The following is a 20,073-nucleotide window of genomic DNA, read 5'->3' as shown; positions in this document are numbered from 1 at the left end:
CATTATTCTCTAATTCTAACTCTCTCAATATGGCATCAGAGCAGGTTATGGATTAGGGACCTTCCCCTTCTCGATTTTTTTTCCCCTTCGATTTTCTTTCTTCTCTTCTTCTTCTTCTTCCTCTAGCTTGATCCCCTTGCTTCCATTCTCCCACTAGGGCAGCACTGATGAGGTGATCTACAGATCCAGATGCTGCCCTCAATTACCTCTTTCCATGCTGCAATTTTTTGATCGATAGGGACAACAACTACCTGTCTACGATATTAGGAACTTCAGTTTTTTTTTGGATTGCTTCCATCTCTACTACAAGGGACCAATCCTCCTCTTTGAAGACCAAGAACTGCAGCAGGCTCTCTCCTCAGATTCTGTTCCTGTCTGCCCTTGCATTCAAGACCTCCTAAGATCGATTTCTCACAAAAACAGGGTTTTTTTTCAAAACCCTGACAATTGTCGATCTAGGAGTTTGTGCCTTCTATTGGTTCTGATTTTTTGAGGGCTGGTTCTTCACTTATAAAGGCACTCGACTGCAATTTGAGCTTCAACAGTTCAGTTTTTGGACCCATTCTTCCCTACATCGATTTCAGCGGAACATGGTTTTTTTTTTCAAAACCCTGAAAATATCGATCTAGGGGCTACACTTGTCTGCTGCTGCTGATTTTTGGAGACACATATTCTCACATTGAAAGGGGATTCTCCTCCGATTTTCAGCCCTTAATTTGAAGGATTTCTTGGGTTTCTTATCACCACAGCCCTTCTCTGCTTCGTAGGAATGACAACCATGATCTCCTCCCTAATCCTATCAAACTGGATGGGAGCAATTATTTGATCTGGTCTCGTTCGGCATACTTTGCTATTGCTGGCTGTGGGCTTACTGGCCGTATTGATGGTACTATTACCATGCCGATTGCCCCTGACACTCTTTTGACCAGATGGATCTCCAACAATGGTATACTTATGTCCTATTTGATTGGCTCAATGCAATCAGACCTTGCCAGTGGTTTCGTTCTCCTTGATACAGCCCATCAGATTTGGTTTGCTTGTAAGGAGACATATGGACAACTCGGTAATGATGCACAGGTGTATGAACTCCGAAAGAAGGCCAATAATACTACTCAGGGGGAGTTATCTGTCTCCAAATACTATGCAACTTTGTGCAGTCTCTGGCAGCAACTAGACCACTTTTCTGATTACCATCCCAGTACAGCTGCTGATATCACTACATATAAGAAGCATCTGGACAAAACTAGGGTGTATGATTTTTTGGCTGGTTTGAACATGGAGTATGACCAGATTCGTGTTCCAGTGTTGGGTCATTCCCCTTTTCCCACACTCGAACAATCCTATGCTTGGGTCTCCTCTAAAGAGAACTATCGGGCTGCTATGCTCCATCCTCCTGTTACTGACAGATATGCCCTCCAGTCTGCTGCCCAGGCTACCCCTGCACCTGTCGGACATGTTTCTCTTGGTGATTCTACTACAGGGGCTGTTACTTATGAACATTGTCACAAGCCTTACCACACCAAAGAGAAGTGCTGGAAACTTCACGGGAAACCAGTTGACTTTGAGGCTAAATGGGCTGCCAAGAAAAAGACAAAATAAAGCAAATCACTTTGAATCTGTTACTACAGCCCTGGCTATTGACACTGGTCTATCCCAGGATGATCTACAGGCTTTCCTACGAGTGCTAAGGTCTTCCGCTGCTGCTGCTTCTACTACATCAGCTCCTACCACCTCTTCTGCTCCTTCAGGTTCACACTCTGCCCGGTCAGGTGTTCCATTTGGTGGTCATTGTGCTTCTGTAGCTTCCCATCCTTGGATCATAGATTCTGGGGCTACGGATTGCATGACCGGTTCCTCTAGCTTGTTCCATCGGTATTCTCCCACTTCTGGGAAAGACAAGGTCAAAGTAGCTGATGGTTCCCTTTCCTCCATATCTGGAAAAGGAATCATCAACTGCACTTCCTCCGTTATTGTCTTCAGTTTTGCATATTCTTAATTTTACCACTAACCTTCTTTCCATTAGTAGTCTTACTCGTGATCTTAACTGTAATGTGACTTTTTTTTCCTTCCCATTGTGTGTTTCAGGATCTGGCCTCTGGGAAGACAATTGGATTAGGTAAAGTGCATGGTGGCTTGTACTTGCTTGATGATGGTCGTCTCACTCCACCCTCATTACCATCTCCACATCATAATTCCTTAGTCTCTTCTGAAATTTACCAGTGGTACTCTAGATTAGGTCACCCGCCATTAGGAATATTAACATCTCTATTCCTACTTTGGTCAAAACATGTGATAAGACCGATTTTTTTTATGAGGCTTGTGTTCTGGCCAAACAGACACGTTCTACTTATTCGATTTCAAATAAAAGGAGTTCTTCACTTTTTCAATTGGTGCATTCTGATGTTTGGGGCCCTAGTCGTTAAACTTACCTTTCTGGTCATTGTTGGTTTGTTTCTTTTATTGCTTGTCATTCTAGGCATACATGGGTTTATCTTATGCACACCAAGAGTCAAGTTTTTTCCTGTTTTCAGCATTTCCATAAAATGATCCAAACTCAGTTCCAGGCTACTCTCAAGGTTTTGAGAAGTGATAATGGCACCGAGTATAGGGAAAACCAATTTCAAAAGTATTTTGCTGATAATGGGATTATTCACCAGACTAGTTGTGTCGATACCCCACCCCAAAATGGTGTGGCTGAAAGGAAGAACCGATACTTGTTGGAAGTGGCCAGGGCGTTGATGTTTTCGCGCCATGTTCCCTCCCAATATTGGGGGGATGCTGTCCTCACTGCAACCTATCTCATTAATCGGTTGCCTTCTCGTGTTCTTGACTCCCGCAGTCCGGCCGAACTTTTACATGGGAATTCCACCCTTGTGGTTCCTCCCAAAGTGTTTGGTTGTGTGTGCTATGCTAGAGACACGAAATTTCATGGCAAACTTGACCCTTGTGGGTTGCGGTGTGTTTTTTTTTTTTACTCTCTAACCCAGAAAGGTTATAAGTGTTACCATCCCCCTTCCCGTTGTACTCTGGTCAGTATAGATGTCGTTTTTCATGAACGTCTTTCCTATTAACCATCCCCACATCTTCAGGGGGAGAATTCTGGTTCTAGTGAAGATGTGTTTGTGCTTCCTCCCCTTGAGGTTCCTCCTCTCCCATCTACTTTGGAGCCTACTTTGACTGCTGCCCAGCCTCTTTTGGAGCCTACTTTGGCTGCTGCCCAGCCACCTTTGGAGCCTATTTTGGCTGCTGCCCCATCTCCTTTGGCTGCTGCCCCTTCTTCTGCAGGGATTCCTTTACAGGGGGAGCTTGTAGAAAATAATGATGGTCATGTTCCTAGTCAAGGGGAGTTGACTCCAGTCCAGGGAACCATCAGTGAGTTTTAGAAGAGAATTGACAACTCAGATGTTATCACCTACCAAAAGAGATGCTCCAAAAGAGGGCAACATCAATCCACTGTGGCACTAATACCTATCCAATTGCCAGCTCAGGATCCAGATCCTCCTACTAGTGAGACTTCTCCTTCCGAACTACCTATTGCTCATCGCAAAGGTACTAGGACTTGCACCCTGCATCCCATTTCTCGCTTTGTTTCTTATAGCTCTCTTTTTCCGTCTTTTTGTGCATTTGTGTCTTCTCTTTCTTCTGTTTCTGTTCCTAAAAATGGCAGGAAGCTTATGCAGTTGGAAAGTGGAGGGCAACTATGTTGGAAGGAATGAGAGCCTTGAAAAAAAATAATACTTGTGATCTTGTTGATCTTCCTCCAGGGAAAAAACCAGTGGGATGTAAATGGGTGTTTGTGGTCAAACAAAAGGTTGATGGGACTGTGGATCGACACAAGGCACGTCTGGTTGCAAAAGGCTTCACTCAGACATATGGGATTGACTACCAAGAGACCTTTGCTCCTGTTGTAAAGTTGAATGTAGTTCGGGTTTTGCTATCTTGTGCAGTCAATCTTGGATGGGATCTATAACAGCTGGATGTGAAGAATGCCTTCTTAAATGGAGAACTTGGTGAGGAGGTGTACATGGATATTCCACCAGGGTTTTCTTGTGACAGTAATCAAGGTAAAGTGTGCAAATTGAAGCGAGCACTTTATAGGCTGAAGCAGTCACCTAGAGCAAGGTTTGGTCGGTTTCACAAGGCCATGATTTCTGTGGGCTATAAGCAGAGTAATGCTGATCACACTCTCTTTATAAAGAGGGCTGGTAAAAAATTCACTGTTCTTATAGTCTATGTGGATGACATTGTGGTTACTGGCAACGATGGTGATGAGATTAACCGGTTGAAGAAGTTTCTTAGGCAGGAATTTGAGATTAAAGATTTAGAGAAACTACGGTACTTTCTAGGGATTGAGGTTGCCAGGTCTTCTAAAGGCATCTTTCTCGCCCAAAAGAAGTATGTCCTAAACTTGTTGGTCGAAACTGGTTTGTGAGGATGTCACCCTTCAGATACTCCTATGGAGGCTACTTTCCGTCTCAAAGAAAAGGAGGGTGAACCTGTTGATAAAGGCCGGTACCAAAGACTAGTGGGGAAGCTAATTTATCTCTCACACACACGTCCAAACATTGTTGTTGCCGTGAGTACTGTGAGTCAGTTTATGCATGACCCCTATTCTTCTCATATGGAGGCTGTTCTTCGGATTCTTCACTACTTGAAGTCAGCTCTTGGAAAAGGCATTCTTCTGTCTCCTCATGGTCACCTACGGGGAGAGGCATAATCGATGCTGACTGGGCTGGTTCTGCAGATTGGAAGTCTATCTCAGGGTATTGTTCTTTTGTAGGGGGCAATCTTGTCACTTGGCGTAGTAAGAAGCAGAATGTGGTGGCTCGTTCTAGTGTTGAAGCCGAGTTTTGTGCTATGACATAGGGCATTTGTGAGTTACTTTGGCTGAAAGGCTTGCTACAAGACCTTGGGGTTCTTGTTCATCTTCCTATGATGTTGTACTTTGACAACAAAGCTGCAATCAGCATTGCACATAATCCAGTACAACATGATCGCACCAAGCATGTTGAAGTGGACAGACATTTTATTAAGGAGAAGTTGGAAGAAGGATTGATTTGTGTTCCCTTTGTGAAGTCTACTGATCAAATTGCTGATATTTTCACTAAGGGATTGTCTGGGAAATTGATCCATCCTAATCTAGTCAAGTTGGGCATGATTGACATATTTGCTCCAACTTGAGGGGGAGTGTTGAAGTATGTACACCAGAATACCGTGGGGGTATTCTGGTCTTTTTCCTTTCTTTATTTCATGTACAGCCATGTTGGCTAAGTTAGGGATAATTCTGTCCATGTAGTTTCAATCTCATCTTATAAATATATGGCTTAGGGTCTACCTTAGACCATCTAAGCATTATTCTCTAATTCTAACTCTCTCAACAGAACCTTATTCTCTGTATCCTCCAGTGTCATCGCAAGTCATTTTCAAATTTAGATGATGAATATAATATGACTTGATCTAAGTAATATAACTCTCTTAACTCCAAATCAAGGATTTAGAAGTAAAAGTAATCTCCTTACGCAATCTTTGGATGCCTTCATGGAACCATTCTCTTATTCTATATCGGCCTATTTTTCTCCTTCGTAACTGAGTGTTGGAATGTATTAGGTAGACGATCTGAACTCTACTATACTTTGTGAAAGTATTCCAAGGTCATCAGTAAATGAGGTGAGTTTACCGCAAGGGAAGCCACAAAACAGAGCCATAATTGCAAATTAAAGCAGAAATTGAGAAGGTGAGCTGTAAGCTCAGCATTATCTTGCAAAGAGGGCACCGGTTTTCCATAACTTTGCTCCATAAAATCCCAAAAAGAGAAAAAGGAAAAAATTTGCACCAAATAATTAGTCATCTGTAGTAATATCGTGCCATTGAAAAAGGTAGACCTTAAAAATTGATAATTTGAAGGAATATTTTAGCACCAAAAAGTGAATTGGGCAGTGAATGCTTTTGCTGCCTTGTTCATTTCTTCCAGTGGTGGAGAGGGGACCCAATGCTTCTAAAAAAGAGGATATTGTTAGTTAAGTTCTTTGCTGGTCCTCCTTGATGGTGAAGAATTGCAAGCCTCCAGAAGGCCTGAACTGCTTAAATCAGGTTAAGTATATAACAGAAGACTTCAGAATTTGGGCAAGTGTAAGATTCTGACATTTTCAAATAGACAAGTAGGATATTGAACTCTTCAAGGAGTATGGAGGATTTTGGGATGGATGAGAGTGAATCCAAACTGTTGGAAATTTTGGATCCTTCATATACATTTGATTTATTGTTGGCGTGGGGTGAGGGAGGGATGTGGTTTGTTCGAGGCTGTTAGAAGAGCTATACCAAGTATGGGAGGCAAGTGTGGAGAGTAGTGGAAGAGCAATGAAGTTGAGATGAAACGGAAGTAATTGGAGAAATCTAAAACAATTGGGGTTTAAGCACCAAATGACACGCTAATTTATGAATTGGTGCATATTCTAACATATTGATACTGAACTTTTTGATTCTGCTTCTACTGGTGGAAGGAGAGATGCATACCAGAAATTATATTTTTGTATTAACTTTTTATTGTTATGTCACATCTGGCCCCACTCTCTTTTTTCAAACTAAGTCCACACATGTTCTTAGTCCCAGAAAAAGCATTCTGATTCTTACAATTTTTTAGTCATTAAATTGCTCAATTTGGTCAATCATGGGTGAAATTGTTATTTGTTAAGTATTACAGGTTTTGTCATGATTATTTGGAATTAGAAACTTAAGGCGGTCTATTATTGGTGAAAGTTATCTTTCAAGGTGTTCAATCGTAATTTTTTTTTTCTTTTTCTGTTAGAAAAGTTCAATTTGATTATATTTTCAAAAATAAATTATATGATCATTTTCCTTTTTGGATCTTATGTTTACTTGATGTTATTTGACTTTTTCTTCCCTCCCCTGATTGTTTATATGGGTATCTGGTTGCAGAATCCAATGATCCAAAGAACTCAAGAGTGATCATATTCTCAAATTTCAGGGGAAGTGTCAGGTGAAATATTTTATAAACCCAATAAAACATGAAACCACTGTTTTAATAGGAAACCAGGTGCTTGGGCTTGATGACATTTAAATGAGTTCATGACCACACTTGCATACATTTAGGGACATAATGGATTCGCTGTCAAAGATTGGGGAGTTAGTCAAAGCTACACAATTTATTGGTCAAAGCTCAGGTTTGATTTTATATTTTGCAAATAACTTCTCTCTTTACCAGAAAATAGACTTTTTTAGTATATACTGGTCCTTTTTTCATTCTTTATATTTCAATTTCAGCCTAGTGGCAGTGAGACACTATTAATATTAACTGTAGTCCTCATGAAACCACTTGACTTACACTTGACCTTGCATTGGAAAGATTCCCCTCTGATACCAACCCAGAAGTTAAAAAAGTGCGTCTTCGTATTATGGACCCTTGTTGAATCTAAGAGCTTATTTCACTGTTTTGTGTATAACCACACTTTTTTTTTTTTGAGAGAGTCTATAATGAAATCCACTTTATACGTCACCATTCATTGGTAGGAGTCTCCTGTCACACCAACCAAATGATTAAAAGGAGCCTCATATGTACGTCCCCCATTGAATTGAGACTCAACAGTCAATTATCCATTTTTTTTAACTAGATGCATAATCAAACATCTTTGTTTGCTTTGTTCTTCAAATTGTAAATTTAGAGTTCTGATATATGCTTTATTTGAAGAATATATGAAAGATGAAATTGTATGAAAGTAATAATAAAAGAGAAAAGAAGAAGAAGAGAGGCAGAAGAGAACAATGAGAATGATATGCTTGTGTAACCTTGGGAGTTTTCAACTCAGAGTTGGAGCTCCCACTCCATTCAATATATATTCACTTAAAGGAACCAAGGGACACAATAGGAAAATAAGAAAGAAGGCAAATAAAACATAATACCCAATAATGTAGAAGGGGTTCAGTTAAGAACCACTCTATTGTAGGATCGATAAACCCATAAATCCAAAATAGAAACAAGAGGCAGACTTAGAAAGTATGTGAAATCAACCAAACCAGCCAAAGGAATTCTCCCAGCTTTGGATTGAATGATGCTTGTATAGGGTAGAAAACTGCTGAAAGTTTCAATTGATTCTGATGGTTGAGCTGGAAGATATGAACTTCACAAATCCCAGCACCAGATATGGAAGAAAACTGGGCAGCAACAAGATGGCTCGATCCTTAATTGAAGAACAGCAGCAGCAGTAGCACTCGGATGGTCTTCTCAATGGTTGGAGTAGTCGCAATAACACAGCAGCAGTCAGGGATCGATGGAGGGACAGAGGAGATCATAGTTTTCATGGCGACGCCATGGCGTCCTGGCGCTGGAGAAGGTTGCATGGCGACCTACGCCATGGTGTCCCTCTTTGATTTCTTCTTCCTGTCTCTCTTTCCCTCTTCGATTTCTTCTTCCTGTCTTCGATTTCTTCTTCCCTCTTCGATTTCTTTCGATTTCTTCTTTCCCTCTTCGATTTCTTCTTCGATTTCTGAATTTTCTTCTTAAAACTTGTGAAACAATAGAGAAAAAATAAAACATGGCTTGAGTATACATCTATTAAAACATTAAAAATAGAGAAAATAAAAAATAAAACATGGTCGACATGCTCGCCATGGCAACGACATGCTTGCCATGGCAACGCCATGGCGGGCGACAGTCGATATATCGACGTGACACCCCTCCACCGACTTGGATCACCGTGACGCCGTGACAACTATGGAGGAGATAGAGAAATAGAAAATAGAAGGTTGGGGGATAGATGGATTAGGCTCTCTCAGCCAGGCTTCTTCAGCCCTTCAAGTCAATCACTCAACTTGAGAAGAAATCACACTTGCAGCAAAGCAAAGCAATATTTTCATTCATCATAATCAAATCGTGGGGGGCTTCTAAAAGCCATTACAAATATACGGAGGGTAAAGCTTGCTCCTCAAGAAAGAAGAAAACAGAAAATAGAAACTTAACTAATTAACTTCATTCTAAAAAAATAGAAACTTTCCTAATTAACTTGACTGAAATAAAATAGTAACTAGGATTGACATGAGAATAGAAACTACCAAATACTAACTGATTCTAAAGCCTTCAAATTTCTTCAACTGAATCATGTGGACCCCACTTTAGATGGCTTAATAGGTGCAGCCGAACTCCATAGTCTGTGGTTCCCACCCTTTAAGTTGTCTCCATCGGTTCAGTTTAAAAGACTTTAAGACATTGACAAAACTGCCCCCACTATTTCTTCTAGTAATTATTTCACCAAGCCAAATTAAGGGGGTGTGACACTGTTCACGTGAACAGTGTGTTGGCCTCTTCTTCAGGTTTTGATCTACATCACCCAAACTACCCCTAATCAATATCGAGACTCAAAACATAGTCTCTAATAACACTCCTCCTCAAACTAGAGCATAGATGTTAATCATGCCCAGCTTGTTACAAATATAATCCACTCTAGCACTCCCCAAAGACTTTGTAAACAAATCTGCAATTTGATCTCCTGTACAAACATAACTAGGAGAAATGAGCCCTTGTTGAAGTAATATGGACAGCAGCTTGATTATCACACCATAATTGCAAGGTGAATCATCTGTAAATCCAAGCTCAGCTAACAACTGTTTCACCCACATCAGCTCACATGTAACATGTGTCATGGCTTGATATTCTGACTCTGCATTGGATCAAGCTACAACTGTCTGTTTCTTGCTTTTCGACTACACAAGATTCCCTCCAACAAATATGCAATAACCTGTAGTTGACCTTCTGTTAACAGGAGATCGAGCCCAGTCAACATCTGAAAAACCCTCAACCTGTCCATGGCCATGATCCAAGTAAAGTAGACCACGTCTAGGAGCCTTCTTGAGGTACCGCAAGATACACATGACAACATCCCAATGAGATGTCCAAGGAGCAGACAAAAATTGACTCACAACACTGACAGTAAAGGCAATGTCGGGTCGAGTCACAGTTAAATAATTTAGTTTCCCAACAAGTCTCCGATACTTCTCAAGATCACTAAGTACATCACCACCATCAACTGTAAGTTTTAAATTAGGATCCATGGGAGTATCTAGAGGTTTAGAGCCTAACAATCCTGTCTTTGAAAGAAGATCAATAACATACTTCCATTGTGAAAGTGAAATTCCTTTCCTTGACTAAGCCACTTCCACACCCAAAAAATATTTCAATCTTCCCAAATCTTTAGTCTGAAATTTCTGTTGTAAATCATCTTCAACTTCTCAATTCTTGAAGAGTGATCTCCTGTAATAACATTATCATCCACATATATAATAAGAAATATTCTTCCTGCATCAGAATGTCGGAAAATATAGAATGATCACTACTACAATGTGTCAATCCAAACTCCAAAACAGCTTCAGTGAACCGACCGAACCAAGCTCGAGGCGACTGTTTCAGCCCATCCAAAGACTTCTTGAGCTTACACACTATCCCATACTCCCCCTGAGCAACAAACCCAGGAGGTTGCTCTATATAAACCTCCTCATGGAGATCCCCATGCAAGAAAGAATTTTTAACATCCAACTGAAACAGGGGCCAATGGTCAGTAGTAGCAAGAGAAATCAATATACAAACAGAAGTAAGCTTAGCCACAAGAGAAAAAGTGTCCAAGTAATCAACATCATACACTTGGGCATAGCCCTTGGCCACAAGGCGGGCCTTCAAGCATGGCAACAAACCATCAAAATTCACCTTCACCACAAAAATCCATCGACAACCAATAGCTAATTTACCAGAGGGTAACGGAACAAGATCCCATGTCTGATTTTCCTCTTACGCTGACAGTTCCTCGGTCATAGCAGCCCTCCAACCAAGACTAGTTAATGCCTTTGTGACAGACTTAGGAATAGGATGATTCTCAATAATATTCAAGTAGGAATGGAAGGTAGAGGATAAACCAGAGTAAGACACAAAGTTAGAAAGAGGATGTTGGGTACAACTCCGAACACCCTTACGAAGAGCAGTAGGCACATCAAGATCAGAAGAAACATCAAGAGAAGAAGGATTACCTGGAGCAGGATCAGTCAACGAAGAAGAGGAGACAAAGGTTGATGAAAGGGGTGGGGCCTAAACATTTCGAAGATGGCACTGGTACACAACAGGAGGCGTTGACGGCAGAGGCGATGGCGGTGGAGGTGGTGGAACCTATGAAGTAGGAGATTGAACAATATATAAAGGAAGATCATCGTCTAACTCATAAACAACAAAAGAGGAATCAACATAAGGGGTTGACTCAAAGAAGGAAACATCAGTTGTGACAAAATATTTTGGTAATTCAAATGAATAACAACGATAACCCTTTTGAGTACGAAAATAGCCAACAAAGATGCATTTAAGAGTTTTAGGATCCAACTTAGAACCTGGACGATGATCATGAATGAAACAAACACTACCAAACACATGTGGTGGTAAGGCAAATAAAGGATCAAAATGGAATAACAAAGAATGGGGGTGTACCACCACACAAAGCAGAGGAAGACATGCGGTTAATGAGATTACATGCAGTCAACACAGCATCAGCCCAAAAAGGTTTGGTCACCTTCATCCCAAATAAAAGAGACTGTGTGACATCCATTAATTGTCGATTCTTTCTTTTTGCCACACTATATTATGGGGTGCATGGTTTAAAGTATCGGTCCGTATCGTATCGGCCCAGTATCGGTCGGTATCGATACGATACTGACCGATATGTCTATTTTTTTTAAAAAAATGTATTATATCAAATGTATCGATATGTATCGACTGATACGTATCAATACACTTGATACATACTAATATTGTAGTTTGTTTGGGTTTTTAAATATATCGATACGTATCGATACACTACCTTTTTTCACATTTTACAGCAAACACGAACCGGAACCTATCGGCTCAACCCTCCGCTTCACGAACTAAATCTCAACTTTTTCTCCTTTCGGGTCGCACCACAAAATATGTTGGGTCGGGTCGGATCCACATCGCACTCGAATCCTTGGAATACAAGACATACTCAACACTTGAAGGGAAAGGTAGGTTTTTTTCAAAAAACTTTATCTTTTGCTTCAAATCTTGCATTTTAGTTCTTTTTTTTTTTATTTTTTTGCTATGATTCAAGGAGAATAGGTTCAACTAACTATTAGATTCATGCTTTGTATACATTTGCAAAGATTTGAACTCAAATCCACCATTTTTCACCAAAAACTGAAAATGGCTTCCTTAAGGGTCAATATTATGCTTATGTTCGGTCAGTACACAACGTCATCCTAGTGAATCTTATTCTTGAAGATCCTTACAGACATGAGTTTGATCCACCCGACATTCTTCATGGCAATAGAGTGACTCTGCATGTAAGAAATCTCATATTTTTTAACAATTTAGAAGTTCCGCACTTGTCTGGTTATACATTATTCACAATTCTTAGTGTATATGCATGATATATGACATATATTGCTTGTTTATATTATTTTTGTGTCCAAAAATGTATTTCCATGTGTATTTTGATCATTTTCATGCGTTTCTGCACTGATCAATACATATCTCCGATACTATACGATACGATACGTCTCTTAAAATCGCCCGACCGATACGATACCCGATACCGATACTTTAAACCTTGGTATCAATCAACAATCCCTACATTTAGATTCAAAAATTCTTTTGCAACCTCTGCAAAAAAAAATATTGGTTGATATGTTGAAAATATTTAACCTTGATATTCATAAAATGGTGTAGGAAAGTCAAACCTTTTGTACATATAGCCTCTGATAGAATTCACAAATTCATTAACCATTTCCTCCCACTTATTTTTAATTTTTCATGAAAAATAGTTCTGTGAGAAGAGTTTAAGGGAATATTGGTCACTCTCAAAAATGTTTTTTTGGTGAAGTTTCTTATTTTTAACATTTTAACAGGAAAGGCTTTGAAAGGTCAGACACAGAAAGTACAACAGGCTGTTTTACAGGTAACCTTGCAAAGTCCTGCCTTCTATTTCTCATTTAGGTACCTGTGTAAAGTTGCTTCATTGTTCACTTACAGAAATTCCGTGCTGGTGGATACAATGTAATTGTTGCAACATCAATTGGTGAAGAAGGTCTTGATATCATGGAAGTTGATCTTGTAATATGCTTTGATGCCAATATCTCGCCTCTGAGAATGATCCAGCGCATGGGTAGGACAGGAAGGAAACAAGATGGAAGAGTTGATATCCTTTTGGCTGAAAGTTGCACGCTTTCCTCTGGAATGGAATGTTAAATTGATTGGCATGGGCTTTTCGGTTGTGTTCCTCTCCCCCCAAAAAAGAGTGGAAGAAAAAAAATTCAGTCTTCAACTCTCACATGGGATTTCTTTTATGCTTCTTAATATAGCTTCCTTGACAAGTGGTACTAGTTTTAGCTTGTGAAGGATCAGAACTGAAGGGATACTTGCGAAAGCAAGCTAACAGCAAGACTGTAAGGAAACACATGCGCAATGGGGGAATGCACAGTTTCGATTTCCACTCCAGTCCCAGGATGGTAACTACAGGAGGTTCCTCTTTTTTTTTTTGTTGGGGCAGGGGGGGGGGGGGGGGTGTTAAATGATTCTTGCCTTTATAAACTTAAATCATTTCTTGTTTTAGATTCCGCATATTTGCAAACCAGAAGTTCAGTTTGTCGAATTATCAATTGAACAATACGTTCCCCGTGGAAGGAATGTGAAAGATGATCCTGAGCACACCTCCTCATTTATAGACAAAATATCAGATGCTGAGGCTGAATTAATTGCTAAGTACTTCAATGCTTCCACAATGGGTACATGGAGATCATCGCTTATCGCTTTTCCCAACTTCCAGGCATTTCCTTCCCCAATGAATAAAGTAATGCACTCATTCAGAACAGGGATGTTGATTGATGCCATGCAACATTTACGAGGACTGTCATTTTCAAAGGATATCAAAACCCCTTTGGATGAGGTTGTGGATATATTTTTCTCTAGAGTCATTTCCTTCAATGTTATTTCAAAGATTTTCATATAACTGTGTTTTTTTGTTTGGTTTAGGGTGCAGTCTCTCCATGTCAATTGTTGAAAGCTGACAATGTTACAGTTACAGAATATGAGAAGGATGGGAAAGGTATCACCAATCTTTAACTGATAAAAATTCTTGCTTAGCACAAACTTTGCTATTGTGAAAGCTCTCCGAGATTAATTGAGTGGAGGAATTTATGATTTATTTCTTAATATGTCAGGAAGGTTTCTTTTGCTAACATAACTTCTACTAGTCTTGTGATGCAATATTGCTAGCTCTATTCTAATAGTCATGCTGCTGTTTTTCCATCTGGTTTTAATATTGATTTAATTCTTGTTATATTGTAATTTTTGAAATGCTGCTAGAATGGAGATATTATATAGGAATTCTGATGCGATAATTGATTGATCCTGGAATTGCATAAATTGATTCTGTCTGCGTTGTTTGTTCGAGTCGCTTCAAATTTTATACTTGTGGATTGATTTCTTTGATTCCTTCTGGGCCCATTAGTCCATTCTTTTGGAATTGGTCTATCTTTGAGATAATCTTATATCAATCTGCTTGGGTATGACAGAGATACTAGGGATGTATGGATGATGATCATTGCCCTGTTATGTCATATTATGTCATTCAAGTACGAGTAAAACATGAATATGACTGAAACATAGGTATGATTGACTACTGCCATTGCACACAACTAGTGAGGCATCCCTTGGTCAAACGAGGTATCCGTGGCTAGTGGGAAAATCACAACGACCAGCCATCATCCATGGGTTATGCTGGACAAAACAATGAATTCCACCCCAGGTGGAGCATCCCGTGGCTAGCGGTGCATCTCGTGGGCTAGGCAAGGAAATCACAATGCCTCTCACTACTCACCTTGTGCATGGGCCTAAACCAACACATAACCCCCTGTTGGTAGGGTTGCAATCAAGTCCAAAATCATGAAAACAGTCTCATATGCCATCCACAAAGAAAAGCACATGCTCAAATACATTTCAATTGACAACTCTTTAAGGAAAGTAATCTGATGCAACATAACAAAGCATATGAATTTTTACAAAAATACATAGCTGTAGTCATGCCGAGCTTCATTTACAAAAGCATATGAAAACACCCGAACATATATATAGACATTATGCCATATTCTACTTACCTCGGCGGCACTTAGATCAAATATCCCGTTGACGATCCAAACGCCCTAGTGCTACCTAAACACTCATGTAGTGCTCCGAAATAACCTTATTTGATATGATAAACTAATGTTCAACACTTTCCCTCCCAATTTCTATTCTGGGTCACTATGTTTGTTTCCCCCTGTTAGGGTTCACTGGTAGCAGTCTAGAAAAACTACAGTTTCTTCCCTTAGGGAACTCTTGAGATTCTCAAATATTACGGGCTAATAATTAACCCATTGATCATGATCTCCTCCAAAAACCAAATTCAAATTCCCAATTTTGTTATTTAATTCATGTGTCACAAACCCTATGTACAGATTTTGTCAAAAATTTGCGCAAAAAAGATTGACACAAAAACTATACTTTCCGAATTCAAATGACTCCCAAATTTTCAGGATTAAACAGGACTAAAAAATTTTTCATACACACCATATTTTAAGTCCAGATTCAATTCCTAAGTCATGTTTCTATTCTCCCCTTTTTCGGATTCTCATTCTGTCCCTGACAGCACATCCGATCCAAGTATGCAGTGAGTGGGGGTACCAACTGAATTTGGATGGAGCCCCAATTTGGTGAAATCATCCATCATTGAGTCATCCATGATCACACAAAATTTGGAGTTCAAAATCCTTCCCCAATATGAGTTATCCACATTTTCCAATCGGTGGATGGATTCTGACAGAAATATGCGCCCTGATGAAGAACAATACATAAGTACATCTTCCCGAAATCAATTAATTCTCAAATTTTCCAGGATTAATCTATAGATTCTACACTCAAAACGAAACATGCACACCAAATTGCACATCCAAAATCCAAGTCTAAGTCGGGTTTTTCTCTTCCCTAAGTTCAGGAGATTCTGTCCCAACAGTAGAACAGACCCGAGTTTGCATATAGTAGGCATAGCAAACGAACTTGGATGGAATCCTAATTGGGGTCCAAACTCCTTCCCCATCGTGAGATACACCTGATCTCCGATCGATGAACAGATTCTGTTCTTGACAGTTTAGGGTTTCAATGCATGAAAACGAAATCTAGGATCCTTTCCTTGTTTCAGCAAGGTAACCTACTTGTAATGGTGTAAACTAAATCTGAGATTCACTAACCTGATACGGCGTGCTTGGTACGATCAACCCTTTCTTCCTTCTTCCTCTCTCTCTCTCTCTCTCTCTATACGTACACAGATTCTCTTTTTCTTTCCTTCTTCCTTTCGGACGGCTTCTCTCTCTCTATCCTAGATTCTCTCTAACTCCCTCTCTCTTTCTTTTCTCCTCTTTCCTGTGTCTCTAGAGTTCTTTGCATTTTCTAACTACAGGTAACCTCCCTTAATAGTCTGTCAGACGAGCAAGGGTTTATATAGAAAACCCCCAACTCAAAAACCCAAAAAGATCCTGCATTCGTGAGCTTGACGCCGCTGCTGGTCGGACCGATTCTGAGCCTGGTAGACTTTTGCTCATTCCGAAAGGCATAACTCCCTGTGTAAAACTCCAATTGCCCTGATTCTTTTTGCGTATGAAGCTATACTTAAAATTATACAACTTTCATGTTTTGAGCTACTCCGAAATCTACCAAATAGCCACCTTAAAATTCCCTTAAAGTAACATCATATACAACAACAACTCAGCCTTATCCCAACTAAATGGGGTCGGCTACATGGATCCTTTTAAAACAAAGTAGGAAAACTGAGATCCACACAAAGGGAAATGAAAGTAAGAGGAATGGAGAATAAAAATGAAGAAATGAGATAAGAAAAGTGAGAAATGGAAAATGAATTATGAAAGTAAGAGGAAAGAGGATAACCTAGGAAATCAGGAATATCTCAGCTACATGATGTTTACAACGTGGATCCTTGCCCTCCAATAGGCTCTATCTAGGGTCATACTTGGCACAAGACCCAGACTATGCATGTCATTCTTCACAACCTCACCTATGGTCATTTTAGGCCTGCCCCTAGCTCTTTTAGCTCCTTCAATCGGAATCAGATCACTCCTCCTTACTGGGGCGTCCCCAGACCTCCGTTGCACATATGCAAAATAGAATTCTGGAAATTCTGCGCAACAGATAATGTTCATGTCATATCTCCCTCATACGAAGTCCGATTGACCTGATTCCAAGGCCAATTGAAATAGGACTTGAAGGCTACAATCTTTTTGTTTTAAGGTTTAACAAATTACAAGTGAAGTTCAGCTTGAAAATCCCATAGAAATGAAATTCCTGAATATTATAAAGCATATTTTCCCTTCTAAATCGGCTTCTCAGATTTCTGTCCAAATCATCAACTAACCACTGGCCAAAACATCATCTTAAGAAACTTGCTGAAACCATACCTCCACCAGCTGGCCGAATCTATGTCTAACATGATCTATATACTTGGTTCAAACCTACTACTGAACCCATCCTGCTGAACCAAAATCACTTGAACCACTAAACCATACAACCTCTCTTAAATGAACCACACACAGGCATGCATCAACATAACATTACATACCTTAGTTTACACAATATTTTAATCATTTGTACCTTAGCATGTCTATCACCATCAGGGTTTCTAAAACTTTTTAGGTATTACAATAACAACTTGAGATTTCTTTGAATCAGAGATCAAATCCCTACACTATTTTTTGTTTTTTTTTTCTTCATTCACATAAAATACCGTAGACAATTTTATCCCAAAACCTTGAATCATAAATTTCTCAAGCATATCTGGTCCGTTATCACTAAAAATTCAACTATGAATGGTAACTGGCAGCAACGTGCATACTGAGGTTGCAACCCTTTCATGAAGTTGCAGGTCTGATTCAAAGTTTGGACATGTGCGTCCAAACAAATACAGACCAAAGTGAAGGGAAAAGAAAATGAAAAGAACATATGTGCTGTATGAGGGATATGAGATAGCAGTACAAGTCTGATCTAAGTTGCATGATTCTGGGCATGGTTGTAGTTGTCAAGGCATCACCTAGGCAACACAGGCATTCAGGCGCCCTTTGTGTTGTGTAGGTGCCATGTTGGTATCGTCTTGACCTCCAAGCCCACTGACTTGGGTTGCTTACACACCGGGACAATTATGGCTCTGGGGCCTTGACCAGAAGTTAGTACTCTCTTCACTGTGACCCTTTTGGTGATCCAGAGACTAGCAAACAACTTGGGTGTTGATCTACGATAACCAATTCAGACACTGGAGTTTTTCATCCAGGCAAAACCATTGGTTAATACTCAACGTTAGGCTCTGAGTAATTTGAAATTGTTGAATCCTGATACATATTCAAATGCCATACTAATCTTGCAACTATGAATGATAATCCTGAACTTATATTAATGCCATACTAATCTTGCAACTATGAATGATAATCCTGAACTTATATTCCTTTTATGGCTCACTACCTTCTAATAAACTGAAAATTCCAAATGCATCTACAGATTCGATTAGCATCCAGATCTATCCAGAAGCACACACACACACAGACATTTCTGATGAAGCTTCACCTCAGGGAACCACAAGGAGAAAGGAGGAGATTTATAAACCAGATTTTTTAGCCCAGAAGCCTCCTCCTCATTGCTTCTTATTTGCAGCAGATTTTGTATCTATTGATGCCCATGGGAGGGTCCTGATAGCATCTGTCCCTGTGCTTCCTTTAGTGAGAAAAGCTTCATCTAGTGAGACTGTCAAATCAGACAGCAAAGAGCTGTTAAGTTGCATGAAGCAAGATCCCTCTCATATGATAGCTTCTGGTGATCACAGTGAAGCACATATCCAGACTAAGCCAAACTTTATAAATTCTGCTGAGACTAAATGCATAAACCAGGATTCTGAGCTAAATTCTTGTTTGGGCAACTTTAATGACAGTCGGGAAAACTCGCTGCATGGATTAAAGAGTACTGTTTTGAGGACACCAAAACCACACAGAATGTTTGCGGTAAATTCAGAAGACATCACTCTTGTGACACCTGATACGGCAAAGAGACTACCAACATTGTCTGCTAACGAGTCTTCAAGTGATTGCAGAGATGTGGAGCTGAGTCCCCGACTTACTAATTTGATGGAGAGAGGGGTTGTTCCAGAGTCTCCTATTGGTGATTGTTCCCATCTAGAAGAGAATATGGTTTGCATAAATTTCCAGTGTGAGGATGAATTCTGTCGTGGACATCGTAAGTGTTCTCCAGATGTAGAGGAGAAGACTGTTAACAATAGTACTGTTCTCTCTGCAAAGATATCTGATTGCGAAGGGAGAAAGAATTGCTTTCTTGCTCCGGAATGTGTTTCCCCTGCAAAATTCTGTACTGACTTCTCATCCAAAAGTTCAAATTTTGAAGGGAATTTAAAGGTCAAGATGAACATTGGTCCCAGTTCGAAAGCATATGTCTCTGCTTCTTCATCTGATAGTAAAATACAAACTCCAGTATGCAAAATGAGAAATAGTACCAATGCTGAAGGATGCATGTCAGGTTCTCCAGTCAACGAGGCAATTCATACTCCGTTAGTTAAACTAACCAACAGCAGCTGTAGTAAAGATTGGTGCTTGAGTTCTGGAGAGGCATCCAAGAATTTTCAGCAAACACGCAAGTTTAAAAGGTTGCGCAAGTATGGGGACTTTGGAGGAAAGATGCCATCCAAAGCTACAAAAGAAAATTACAAAGGACCTATAAAAAACCTCGGTAGATCCTTTAGCAAATCTAGACCACCGAAGCACATCAAAGGTAACAACAATTTCTTGCTTTGATTATTTTATAAAACATAGTGCTTCATTTTAGTGGAGTATTTTATTTCAGATGCTGCTCAAGAAAGACAATATAGATCTTCTAGTTTTATCCTTTCTCCAACCGAGTAGCCCATTTCGTTCGTCTCTGAGCTGGAGTCCTGATAATGATAGTTCTTGAAATTTAAAGTAGTCTAATGG

The 20,073-nt window shown here is 39.8% G+C and overlaps 1 protein-coding gene across 3 annotated transcripts in view; it reads left to right on the top strand.

Moving 5' to 3' along the window:
* Positions 1 to 20,073, top strand: part of LOC122660856 (DEAD-box ATP-dependent RNA helicase FANCM) — a 63,037-nt gene that overhangs the window by 23,521 nt on the left and 19,443 nt on the right. For all 3 annotated transcript variants that reach the window (XM_043856108.1, XM_043856107.1, XM_043856109.1), the window contains 8 exons: positions 6,937 to 6,997; positions 7,111 to 7,181; positions 12,910 to 12,959; positions 13,034 to 13,199; positions 13,382 to 13,509; positions 13,614 to 13,946; positions 14,033 to 14,105; positions 18,596 to 19,873. In XM_043856108.1, coding sequence (XP_043712043.1) covers positions 6,937 to 6,997; positions 7,111 to 7,181; positions 12,910 to 12,959; positions 13,034 to 13,199; positions 13,382 to 13,509; positions 13,614 to 13,946; positions 14,033 to 14,105; positions 18,596 to 19,873 — 2,160 coding nt within the window. The remainder of the gene's footprint in view (positions 1 to 6,936; positions 6,998 to 7,110; positions 7,182 to 12,909; positions 12,960 to 13,033; positions 13,200 to 13,381; positions 13,510 to 13,613; positions 13,947 to 14,032; positions 14,106 to 18,595; positions 19,874 to 20,073) is intronic.

Source organism: Telopea speciosissima, chromosome 5 (genome assembly GCF_018873765.1).
Source record: "Telopea speciosissima isolate NSW1024214 ecotype Mountain lineage chromosome 5, Tspe_v1, whole genome shotgun sequence".
NCBI classification, from domain to species: Eukaryota; Viridiplantae; Streptophyta; class Magnoliopsida; order Proteales; family Proteaceae; genus Telopea; species Telopea speciosissima.
Note: the sequence above shows the minus strand (reverse complement) of the source record. Positions and strands in the feature narration are given on the sequence as shown.